A 12,510-nucleotide genomic window follows, 5' to 3' on the forward strand; every position below is an offset into this window, starting at 1 on the left:
TTTTATTGCTTCTTATATTCTGGCTTCTGGACAGATTATAGTCAGGACTCTGTTGTATCAGCACCTAAAAAGGTAATAACTTGAGTATATCTGGAAGTATTGCTTATCATCAGTAGAATATGTACTTATAGCTCAGTCAGTACAATTTCAGAATGTCTTTTAGAGTAACTGCTATCCACGACTCTAATTCGATTTTTTTAATATAAATTTTTATGTTAGCTATGGAGACCAAAGGCTACCACAGTCTCCCTGAAGGTCTAGAAATGGAAAGACGGTGGGGTCAACTTTCTCAGCCTGCAGAGCGTCCTGCCCTGGGACCCGTACCCACGGAGCAGTCCGACGAGAGTAACTACATGGAGATCGTCGACGTGCGCTGCGTCTCCGGTGCTATTCCAAACAGCAGTACTCAAGGAAGCAGCAAAGAAAAACACGAACTACTCCCTTGCCTCCAGCAAGACAACAGTCGGTCCGGGATTTTACCATCTGACATAAAAACCGAGCTGGAATCAAAGGAACTTTCGGCCACGGTGGCCGAGTCCATGGGCTTGTACATGGATTCCGTGAGAGAGGCTGACTACGCCTATGATCAGCAGAACCCACAGGGAAGCGGGAGTCCGGCAAAGATGTATCAAAACGTCGAACAGCTTGTGAAATTTTACAAAGAGAACGGCCACCGTCCTTCCACGCTGGGGGGTGCGAGCAGGCCCTTGCGGTCCTTCTTGCCCGACTCTGGGGGCTCTGTTAATGGCGGGGTCATGCGCAATGTGGTGAAGAGCCCCATCCTAGGGCATGAGAAGGGCCCGGCAGTTTGCAGCCCTCTGACCCTGTCATCCTCGGGTTGCAGCCCCGCCAGCATCAGCTGTGTGTCCTCCACTTCAGCCAGCTTCGGCAGTTTCCCAGTGCACAGCCCCATCGCCCAGGGCACCCCTCTGCCATGCTCCCCCAATGTGGAGACGCGGGGCTCCAGGTCACACAGCCCAGCGCATGCCAGCAACGTGGGCTCACCTCTCTCCAGTCCGTTGAGTAGCATGAAATCCCCGATTTCCAGCCCCCCGAGTCACTGCAGCGTGAAGTCTCCGGTCTCCAGTCCTAATAACGTCACTCTGCGATCCTGCGTATCCAGCCCTGCAAACATCAACAACTCAAGGTGCTCCGTTTCCAGCCCTTCCAACACAAACAACAGATCCACGCTGTCCAGCCCAGCCGCTAGTACTGTGGGGTCTATCTGTAGCCCTGGAAGCACCGCCTTCAGCTACACTGCTTCGGGCACCCCAGTGGGGTCCAGTGCAGCCCGAGATGTGGTTCCCAGTCCAGACACCCAGGAGAAAGGTGCTCAAGAGGTCCCCTTTCCTAAGACTGAGGAGACAGAGAATGCCATCTCCCATGGTGTGGCTGGCCAGCTTAACATTGTCCAGTACATAAAGCCGGAGCCAGACGGAGCTTTCAGCAGCTCGTGTCTAGGAGGAAACAGCAAAATAAATTCTGATTCCCCCTTCTCAGTACCAATAAAACAAGAGTCAACCAAGCATTCATGTTCTGGCACCTCTTTTAAAGGGAATCCAGCAATCAACCCCTTTCCATTCATGGATGGCTCATACTTTTCCTTTATGGATGATAAAGACTATTATTCTCTATCAGGAATTTTAGGACCACCTGTGCCAGGCTTCGATGGTAACTGTGAAGGCAGCGGGTTCCCCATGGGGATAAAACAAGAACCGGATGATGGGAGCTTCTACCCAGAAGCCAGCATCCCTCCATCTGCCATCGTTGGCGTGAATTCAGGTGGACAGTCCTTTCACTATAGGATTGGTGCTCAAGGTACAATATCTTTATCACGATCAGCTAGAGACCAATCTTTCCAACACCTGAGTTCCTTCCCTCCCGTCAATACCTTGGTGGAGTCGTGGAAATCACACAGTGACCTGTCATCGAGAAGAAGTGATGGATATCCGGTCCTAGAATACATTCCAGAAAACGTATCAAGGTAAGTCGGCCTTTTTCTCCAGTTTTGAAAAACCATGGCTGTGTGAAATGCTGAAGGTTAGCATTATCTTTGCTGTGGATATATTCAAACACATTTCAGTCTCCTGTTTCTTTTGGAGCATGGTCATTGTATGCTTACCCTTTAGCTTGTTGGTGTGTTAGAAATGTACTGTCGTTGAGTCACTGAGTTGTATCCGATTCTCTGTGACCCCATGGACTGCAGCACTCCAGGCTTCCCTGTCTTTCACTATAGAGAAACCAAAAATTTTGAGAGTCTCAAATGTTTCCATCGATTTGGAAGGAGCATGTGTACGTGATGTACATGGGTCTTCTTCCCCTTCTGCATTGCTGCTGGTAGGTAGGTATTTAAGATAAGTTTGTTTCCTAATGCCTGCTATTACGTATGCTTTAGCAGACTAGTGCTAGGTTTGTTTTTTATTTTTTTTTCTTTAGCTATATACTGGTTTACTAACATTGCTTTAAATTGTTTTCTTTGTGGTCATAAGTCTTTTTTCCCCAGAGTTTTCTTTATTAATCACTTCATTGGTTGTGAAAAATGAAATGAAACCCCAAATCTGTTACCCACAAGCTCCCCACCGTTTTCATCTTTTTCTAGATTGGTTAATCGTATGTAAGTTGTGGTCTTCAGCACAAATAAATCATTTCCTTAACTCTGGAGAGCTTTTTAAAGACTCAGCACATCTAAAATTACTAAGTGGCCCGTTTTGCTTTCCTACTCTTTGGAAGTGAAGTATGTCACTGCAGTTTAAGATTGGTATATTTATAACTTTTAAGATCTGCAAGGAGACATACTTTACTTACTGTAAAATATCTTCTTGGCTTTCCTTCTTGTAGATAGCATATTGTATATATTTAGAAAAAACAAGGAAGAGGTTTCAGATATGACTGTAAAGGGTGGTTCTAAGTAATACAGTGAATACTTATGTTGGACTTTGCTTCAGTACTGTTTTTATTACCTGGATATGGTCAATGATCCCTTTATTGAACATATAAAGAATAGATTTCCTAGATATAGTTCACAGAGGCTTCTAGGAAGATGTGGCTATTTTCCTTAAAAACTTGTTTGGTGGTGAAAATGTCCATTCCCATCAACAAAACGTAAGATTGACGTGCATTCTGTGTTCTTTCTCCTTTGGTTTTTTACTGAAGCAAAAGCAAAAACTTTTCATTTGTGCTTCCTTTTCCTCTTCATTGACTCATACCTCACTCCTCTTGCTTTTATGGAAGCAACACATTCCATAAAGGAGACTTACATGCTCTTACAGTTCTCAGTAGCATGACTAGTTAATCCTAGACTCACACTGTTGCTCTCTCCTAAATTCTAAACTCTCACAAATGCTGAAATGGCATAGCTTTCGTCAGAACCAAGCTCAGCAGGTGCTTTGCTTTCCTTTCTGAGAAGGATGGTTTGCACACACTGTAGATACTTTTGTTAAGTGATGTTTGTAGTGGGTTAGTTGGAGGGAGTTTGGCCTGGTAGTTAAGAGCATGGCTACCCTGGTTGAAATCCCCAGCTCTGCCGCTTAACTGCTTTGTGACCCTATGCTCATCTCTTCACCTCTCTGGCCTTCAGTCTTCTCATCTGTAAAAAGGGAATTCAGTAGTCAAGACAATGAGTTAAATTATGAGAAGCCCTTGACTATCATCTGGAATACAACATGCATCATAGAGTATTATATACATTTCAGCAGTTGCTCTTAGCATTTAATGGGATTGTTCATAACCTTTAGTTTCTATTTCTTTTAGTGTTCTCTTTTGTACATTAAATGAAATTCCATACAGTCTTTTAAAGAAATGTACAAAGTGTAAGGAAATAGTTGTTGATAAATTCCTGTGATTAATTTCTACCTTTTTATAGCTAGGCACTCTACGTTTCTATTTATGCTCTTTTAGTTTTGAAGACCATTGCTTTGGGTAATGATATTTCTGGTAGAAACACTAGCCAGATGCTAGCTAAAATCATTAACTCTCTTCCAGTTGTTCTGTATCCTATTTATACTGTTTTGTCTTTGCCGGACTCAACTCCTGATGCCCCTCTTGGTGGTCTTGGGACCCCTCGCCTTACACATTCCAATGAATTGGTGACTTTGAGCCTCCTGTGCCTTTGTGGGAAACTGGGGTGTTGTAAAGTTTTAGATTACTGCTTTAATTAGATTACTAATTCCTTACAGCTTTTCCTGGTGAATATTACCCAAGTCTATTTGTTTTGATCATTCTCAGAGGAAACACAGACTTTTTTTCTGGATTTCAGTCTACATTTTATAATATTGAATTTAACCTCATCCAAGCTTCATTATTGGCTTCTTGTTTTGTGATTTTGGGACCAAAATCCAACTTTTCTGCCTACTTTATAATTTATGATGATGTTACCTCATTCCAGGTAATGTCAGATTAGTGAATTAAAGATTATAAAGGATCAAGGCAGTTTGTAACTGCTTCTAAGTTTCATAACATTCTTTATCTTTAGGTTGAACTCTGTTTTCTAGTAAATGTCAAAGTATGGTTTGGGATTTCTGAGACCTTATCCAGGAGGGCCACAAACTCAAAAATTGTGCATTTGTAGATGAGCCATGCAAAATGGAAGATAGACCAATGGTTTTTCTAAAATAGTTCATGAAAAGTTCACTGATACAGTTTCAGATTCCGTGTGGCAACTAAGCTTTAAGAAACCCCTGACTGTCCATTTCCACTGTACTGAAGTATCATATCTCCACTGATCTGAGATAACCATTAAAATACTTCTCCTTTTTTCAACAACATAACAGTGTAAAGCCAGATTTTCTTCATATACTTGAACCAAAACACATCACCACACACTAACCACAGAAGTCGATATGAGAATCTGTCTGTCGTCTATTAGGTGAGACAATAGACTTGCAAAAGTTTTTCGTTCTGGGAAACACAAGTTGTTGTTTGTTTGTTTGTTTTTTCTTTTCACATATGCATGTTTACGTTAAGGTGTGATGACTTATTTTAAGTGATTAAAAAGAAGTACTCGTTTTAATTTGTAATAAGGTAAATATCAGTAGATAGAATACACATAAACAAAAGATCTTGACCTCAACACATTTCCAAGAGTGGAAAGACATCCTGAGACTCAGACGTTGAGTACTGTTGGTCTAGCCTATAAAACTTTGGCGGTTCATGCAGAAAGAGGATATTATGTTATTTGCCTTAGCTTAATTGAATGTTATGCTGAAGAAGGGGTGCCTTGTCCCTGCAAGGACAGTGATTCTCATCCAGGTGAATTTTTCAAGCTGACTGAAGTGAAGGCCACGGAGAGTGTATCTACTGCAGCCTGTGGATGTTCTCTGAGAGTGTGACCAGAGGCAGCTCTCAGAATTTCCAGCAGGTGGATTGTCTTGCTTGCCACACAGAGAAGGACAGGGTTGGCCAAAAAGTCTGTTCCGGTTTTTGTACCATCTTATAGGAAAAACTCAAACTAACAGTTTGGCCATCCCAATATATGACAATGAAAGTTGACATAAAACTCTGTGGTAGACGCTGGACCTGGTTTGGTCATACAGATGGAGGGTCCCCTGCGCACTTGGACAGAGACGGAGCTGTGCACTTGAGTGAGTGGCAGCGTCTCTTAGCCTCCGTTTCTTCATCTGAGAGAAAGTAAGTTGACTGAGATGCTCTCCGAGGACCGCCAGCCACCCTACTGAGTGTCTGTATAGTTTCCTTGGAGTCGTGTATGTTAAGAATGAAAATAGAAAAATCCCTTCACATATTTACTAGTCTGGTTTCAAGTTTATCTTAATCACCAGTTCAGCTCTGTAGTTTCCAGGGCAGTTGTAATAGAAAAATATCATTATCATTTAAAAGTAAGGATGAGTGAGGGTGACCTATCATTTTGCTTGGAAAAGCCATTCTATTTTCAAATCAGAACTTTTCCTTTCATAAAACTTGACACTTATATGATGAGTTTCCTGTTCTTTTAAATTTGCAATATTCCTTTTGGAAGCAGGGTTAGTCTGTTGACATAACACTGGGTGTTTATGGCAATGGTCATAGTCACTTTGATAGCATCATAACACAGTGCTAACATTGACTTAAACGTTCGAATATAAAGTTCACTGTTTCAAAGGGCACATTCTCGTAGGTTTCAAGACACGTAATCAGGAATTTATCTTAATATAAACTGCACTTTTTTTTTCCGTGATAGAAGGAAACAATTTCGTGATAACCTCCGGTTGGGTTTCTCTTTTTCCCAGTGATCCCTGAAGGTTTTCAATACCCATCTCCCGTAATAAGCTAAAAGCTTCAGAATCCAAGGAGTTTGTTACAGTTTACCATGTCTGTCAGTAAACTTCTGTAAATAAACCATTGAGATAGAAGTATCTTCACGCAATGCAAAGTTTGAAAAATGGTGGGTTTTGGAAGGGAGAAATTGATTATTGGTGATTATTTCTATAATAAATCCATTACAGAATAACTTAGGTCATTTGGAAATGAAGGCATGGACACTTTCTTTTTCTTATTTGTCTCATAATGTTTTGATTTTGAAATGGCTAGTGTGCTTAGAATTTCTCCAGGTTAGTGTTCTAAATAGTATTTTTAGAAATGGTTTAAAAGGAGACTCGCTTCTTCTGATGATTCATTCACTTTCATTCATTTATGGTATTTCCGGTAGAAGTAGTGATAATTTTATGGGGGAAAACCCCCTTATTCCTCTTTAATTAAGCAAATCACTATGCAGTGTCCTTCCTTACATTTTGCTTTTCACAAGTATCCCAGATTTATATGTCAGTGCGTTCACCTTTTATCATCTAAAGTGTTGTTCTATTTAAAACTGTTTACTTCCTACGTAAAGTGAAGATAAAAGCCCTGGTTTCAGTTAAATAAACTCAAATTATTCAACTTAAAGCAGTTGTCATACATAGCAGTGACATGCTGAATCTAGGACCTAGATACGTATAATTTATGGATTTGATTCCTTTCGCAATATTGAAATTCTGGGTGTGCCTGATCTTTCCTATCCTTGTAATGTTTAGAGTAAGAGCAGATGTTCTATTGATCACCAGTAATTTAGGCGTATTACTTCACTTCCCCTGATATCATTAATTTTTTTCTCCAAAATAATGCTTGCTTTCCCAGACTTTCAACTGTTGCTGTACTTTCATACAACTGATAAAATTTCATCTCTGCTGCTAAGTAATTTATTTTCTTTCATTTACTAAATTCAGACTGAGAGAAAAAAACGTTGATTTCTTGAATCCATTCAAATATAGTCATTAAATTGTATATCTTTGTGGACTGCATTCCAAAATTTATTAGTATCCAGGAAATATAAGTGTGTTTAAATGGATAGTGTCTTAATCTTAAATTTAAAAATTTTGAGTTTTAAACTTGTCAAATATAGGCTTTGTTTTCAGTTTTAAGAGTTTTATGTTGTTTTTTATATAATAAGGCAATGATGAAGTTAAAATGTAAATATATGTATGAACATGTTACCTAATTAATACTCTGGAAACCTCTGGATTTACGATTGTCAGTGGTATGGCCAAGGCCAAAATTTCTATGTAGAAAATAGGGAGAAATTTTTATTTATGCAAGGAATAGAACACTCTAGTCCAAGGAAGGAAAAGAAGATAAACAAAAAGTAATTTGGATACTTACAAAGTTAATACCCAAGGGAGACTGATGTGAGCTGATAACTGGTCCTTTGAATTCACAGCTGTGACCATGACTTAGTTTATCAGTGATGGGTACTTTGATTGACATGTATTTCCACCTTAATATCTTAAAAATTGTTGAAATAAATATACAAAAATCATAACCTAAAATAGAATGAAATAAGGTTTGTAATGGACAAAACCAACTTTGAGTGTTCCAACAGGAAAGGATCTGGGCAAGATTTGGAAAATAGGAAGATGGGAGGATGAGAGTTAGTATTTATCATTAGTCTTGAGAAATTTGCACGGGATTGAGCAGGGGGGACACTTCCTGGTGAAGGGAGTTGTATGAGCAGAGCCTGGATCGGCAGAAAGCCCTGAGTGTGGCCCAGCTGTATGGCTGGCTGTGATATGGGGGACTTGGGGAAAGACGGCCCAGAAGAGCTCAGTTGGAACTAGAAGCCCATGGAACTTGAAAGTCACATGAAGAAGTTTGTACTTAATTTGGCAGGTAATGAGGAGTTACTGAAATGTTGGCGCAGGGAACGGCCTGAGCTGAAGTGCACTTGGGAAAAACCTTAATTAGGCAATGGTTGTAGGGTGGATTGGAGCCTAAGGAGCCTTGTTAAGAAGTTACTGTAACAGTGCTGGAGGATGGGAAGGAACTGGGTCTCTGAAGTGAGGATGTCAGAGCTGGTGGAAGAAAGGGGTATGTGTGATGTACTATAGAAGACTTTGTAGCAGTTGATTTTTATGTAATGACGTTTTTTAAAAATAGTCGCAGACACAGAAAAAAATCGGGAGGCCATTACAAAGAATGATGAACAAGGATAGTCTCGCACATAAGCACAATACAGCCACTGAAAGCCAGAAAGTAACATTAAGTTACTGATATCTGGGGGACTTCCCTGGTGGTCAGTGGCTAAGATTCCAAGCTCCCAGTGCAGGGGGCCCAGGTTCGATCCCTGGTGAGAGAACTAGATCCCGCATGCCTCAACTCAAGATCCCATGCAGCCAGATAAAGATACTTTAAAAATGAAAAAGTTACTGGCATCTTGATTTCTGGTTTTGCCGGTTGTCCCAATAATATCTTTCGCAGTGAAAGGACCCTGGTGCAGAATTGTGTTTTGTGCTTTCAGCTGTCAGGACTCTAGTCCCTCTCAGTCTAGGACAGTTCCCTGTCTTTTTCTAGATTTCATGACTTGACTTTAGGGGATGACAGGCCAGCCCTTTAGTAGAAAGTCCCTCGATTTGGGTTTGTCCTTATTTCCTCAGGTTTCTGTTCTGGTGCTGCCCCCTAGGCAGGAGGACCACAGACAGCAGGCTGTATTCTCCTCCTGCTTCCTGCCGCATGCCAAGCCATTTCCCTTCGTGCCTTTATTGCCCATCTGCAGCGCTCCATCCAGGTGTTGTCTGACAGGCTTCCCCGCAGTCAAGTTACTCTTTGCCCTTTGCAATTAGGAGCTATTTGGAGGAGCAGTACTTTGAAGTTGTATACACATCCCAGTCCTCATTGCATTTTTGTATTCATTAAATTAGCCATAGGTGGCTCAGACGGTAAAGCGTCTGCCTACAATGCGGGAGACCCAGGTTCGATCCCTGGGTTGGGAAGATCCACTGGAAAAGGAAATGGAAACCCACTCCAGTACTCTTGCCTGGGAAAATCCCATGGACGGAGAAGCCTGGTGGGCTACAGTCCACAGGGTCGCAGAGTCGGACACCACTGAGCGACTTCACTTTCACTTTCTTTTGTTGCTTCCCTGGTGGCTTAGCTGGTAAAGAATCTGCCTGCAACGCGGGAGACCTGGGTTCAATCCCTGGGTTGGGAAGATTCCCTGGAGAAGGGAACGGCTACCCACTCCAGTATTCTGGCCTGGAGAATTCCATGGACTGTATAGTCCATGGGGTCACAAAGAATCAGACGGGACTGAGCGGCTTTCACTTTGGGGCATCACTGTTCTTTTAAGCAGTCAATTATAACCTCGTACTGCCCTTATTTTTGATATTCAGTTTGTTCCTGATTTCGCCAGTGGGAACTCATCCATGCTGGTTTCTGTGACGATTTTGCAGTGTTCCCATCACTTCTCTGAGGGCCACCTTGCTTTAGGCCCACTTTGTCCTTTTACTTCCTCAGGCCTGGAGTCACCCCTTTCTTCAGGGAATTTGCCCATGCCCGCAGACACCTTCCTGTCTGTGATTGGAATTAACTCCACATTCAAGGTCACAGGGCCACACCCCCTCCGCCCTCCCTGGATGCCCTTCTTCTAAACTTGGGCCTTGACTCTCCTTACTGGGATGTCCTTACACTCCTTGAGTTATAAGACCCTGCACTGGACCAGGGAGCACGTGGTTTCCCCCTTCCTGGGTGGGACTCTTGACTCTCTGCCTGGGGCTTGCTGCCCCACCATGGGCCCCTACCCCGCACTAAGGTCTCTGCTGTACTATGTATGGCCTAATGACATTAGAATTAAATCATTGAGGATGAATTGTAGAGGAGTTGAGGCTTCCCTGGTGGCTCAGACGTTAGAAAATCTGCCTGCAGTGTGGGATACTGGGTTCGATTCTTGGGTCAGGAAGATTCCTCGGACGAGGGCATGGCAACCCATTCCAGGAGAATTCCATAGACAGGGGATTATGGAGGGCTACAGTCCATGGGGTACCAAAGAGTCAGACACGACTGAGCAACTAGCACACACTTTCAGTAAAGGAGTTGATATTTGAGTACAAGGGGAAAGATATGTGGAAAGTCAGTGAAAACTCACAGGTTATGAGCTTGACCCTCATGGAGGATGATGAGCAGTTAAAGAGAAATGGAGAGGTCAAGAAGAAGTGATGAATTTATCTTGGTTATCTGAGTTTTACATTCCAGACCACTTCTAACTGGAGGAGTTCTCTGTAGAGGTAGAAATGCTGGTATGGGGGTGTGCAAGGCCTCCTTATAGACATGGCCATGGAGGGGCAGCGTCGGTGCGATCCAAGAAGCAAAGGTATACATGACTCAGTATAGTGTGAGGTGCCTTTGCTAGGAGTTTGGAGGAACTGAACGCCATGTAGGAGATGAGCAACAGATGCTAATAAAGAACACGGGTGTTGTTTTGACAATCAGGTGTTGCATCATGGATACCAAAGGGAGGAATCATGGCAGCCTAGAACTTCCAAATTAGAAGGGCCCCAAGGCTGTCTCTAAATCCAGCCCTCTGCTGGCACGAATAATGAAACTAAGGCCCAGAGAGATTGTATACCTCTTGCAGTCTTATTCAAAGCAGTTAGTAACAGAGCTTTCCTTCCAGTGGGAGATGATGTTTCAAAACCCAGAGAGAGGGTGGAGACGACCAGGAATTAGGCCGAATAGTTGGGGCTGGTGGGTTTTCAGGAAGGAATTCTGTAGAAAGATGGGGAATGGGACTCAGATTGATTGGCTGAGGAGTCGGTTAGGGATGAAGAGGAGAAGCCTGGAGGCGAGGGGACAGCGCTCACTCTTGGATGCATCTGTCCAATGGTGGAGGCACAGGGGTCGAGGGGAGAGTTGGTGGCACAAAGAAACAGAAGGATCAGAGTAAGGGTTTTGCTGGACAGGTAAGGTCTGAAGTGGGCAGTGGACCTGTGCTGAGATTGAGGTTGAAAACGTCAGAGGGAGGGAAGGTGCTTGATGGGGGCCACGTCCTGGAGAGAGGGTGAGGATAGGAATGAGACTGCAGTTAGCCAGGGAGTCAGATTTTAACTGCCAGCTTGAACCCATAGGTGGAGGCCGTCCATAGTATCTGGTGTCACCATTTTACAGACCTGGAAACTGAGACTCAGCCTGTAAACATGATCCGTCTAAGGCCACAGAGCTGAGGAGGATGAAGAAACAAACCCTTGAGCTAGAGAAGACGAAAACTGAATGTCCTGGAGAAGTAGGCAGATGGGTCCTTTACAAACATAGATCAGATTGGGTGGGAGATGTATAGCCCTCAGGCCCCATGTCATTAGAAGCAGTCTGTAGTAGAGTAACTCAGGGTCTGCAAAGCACTGACAACCTGATTTAAGATGCTTCCTCCTTGCTCATTTCCCACACTGACCTTTCTGGGGCTCAGTCACCCAAGCCCCTTTCTTCCTGGGGCCTCTGCTCACTGGTCCCTCTGGCAAGAAGGCTCTGCCTCCAGATTTGGGTTTGCTGCCGTCTCTGATTGTCACTGAGGGGCTTCTCTGATGGCTTAGATGGTAAGGAATCTGCCGGCAGTGTGGAAGACCCGGTTTCGGTCCCTAGGTTGGAAAGATTCCCTGGAGAAGGTAATAGCTCAAATGTCACCCTCTCAAAGAGGCCCTCCCTGACCACTGTGTTTAAAGTGGTGACCCCTGCTTCCTTCCTCACTCTCTTTTGTTGTCTTCAGAACACACACCTTTCAGAAATTATCTGTTTATTTCACTTCTCTAAGTAGAAAGGCAGCTTCCTGCAAGCAGGGACCTTCCTTAGCTGCCCTGTTTTACGAGTACCTTTGCCACACTTGGGATTTCCTGATAGCTCAGTTGGCAAGGAATTTGCCTGCAGTGCAGGAGACCCTGTTTTGATTCCTGGGTCAGAAAGATCTACTGGAGAAGGGATAGGCTACTCACTCCAATTTCTTGGGCTTCCCTTGTGGCTCAGCTGGTAAAGAACCCACCTGCAAAGTGGGAGACCTGGGTTTGATCCCTGGGTTGGGAAGATCCCCTGGAGAAAGGAACAGCTACCCACTCCAGTATCCTGGCTTGGAGAATTACAGGGACTGCATAGTCCATGGGGTCTCAAAAAGTCGGACGCGACTGAGCAACTTTCACTTTCACTTTCGCTACCTGCACCAGCGCCAGGCGTGCAGTGGATGCTCGGTAAAGCCTGATGGACTGGACTGAATGCCTTGATTAGCAGAGG

General features: G+C 43.4%; 1 protein-coding gene across 7 annotated transcripts in view; it reads left to right on the forward strand.

Annotated features, from left to right (window-relative positions):
- The window catches only part of NR3C2 (nuclear receptor subfamily 3 group C member 2), a 439,920-nt gene that overhangs the window by 7,868 nt on the left and 419,542 nt on the right, over window positions 1-12,510 (forward strand). For 6 of the 7 annotated variants that reach the window (XM_059876106.1, XM_024977376.2, XM_010813712.4 and 3 more), the window contains exon 2: window positions 220-1,984. In XM_059876106.1, coding sequence (XP_059732089.1) covers window positions 222-1,984 — 1,763 coding nt within the window. In that variant the 5' untranslated portion in view covers window positions 220-221. Of the gene's footprint in view, window positions 1-219; window positions 1,985-12,510 lie in introns of those variants that run through there. The other variant, NM_001191349.2, reaches the window with a different exon arrangement.

This window comes from Bos taurus, chromosome 17 (assembly GCF_002263795.3).
Source record: "Bos taurus isolate L1 Dominette 01449 registration number 42190680 breed Hereford chromosome 17, ARS-UCD2.0, whole genome shotgun sequence".
In the NCBI taxonomy this organism is placed as follows: Eukaryota; Metazoa; Chordata; class Mammalia; order Artiodactyla; family Bovidae; genus Bos; species Bos taurus.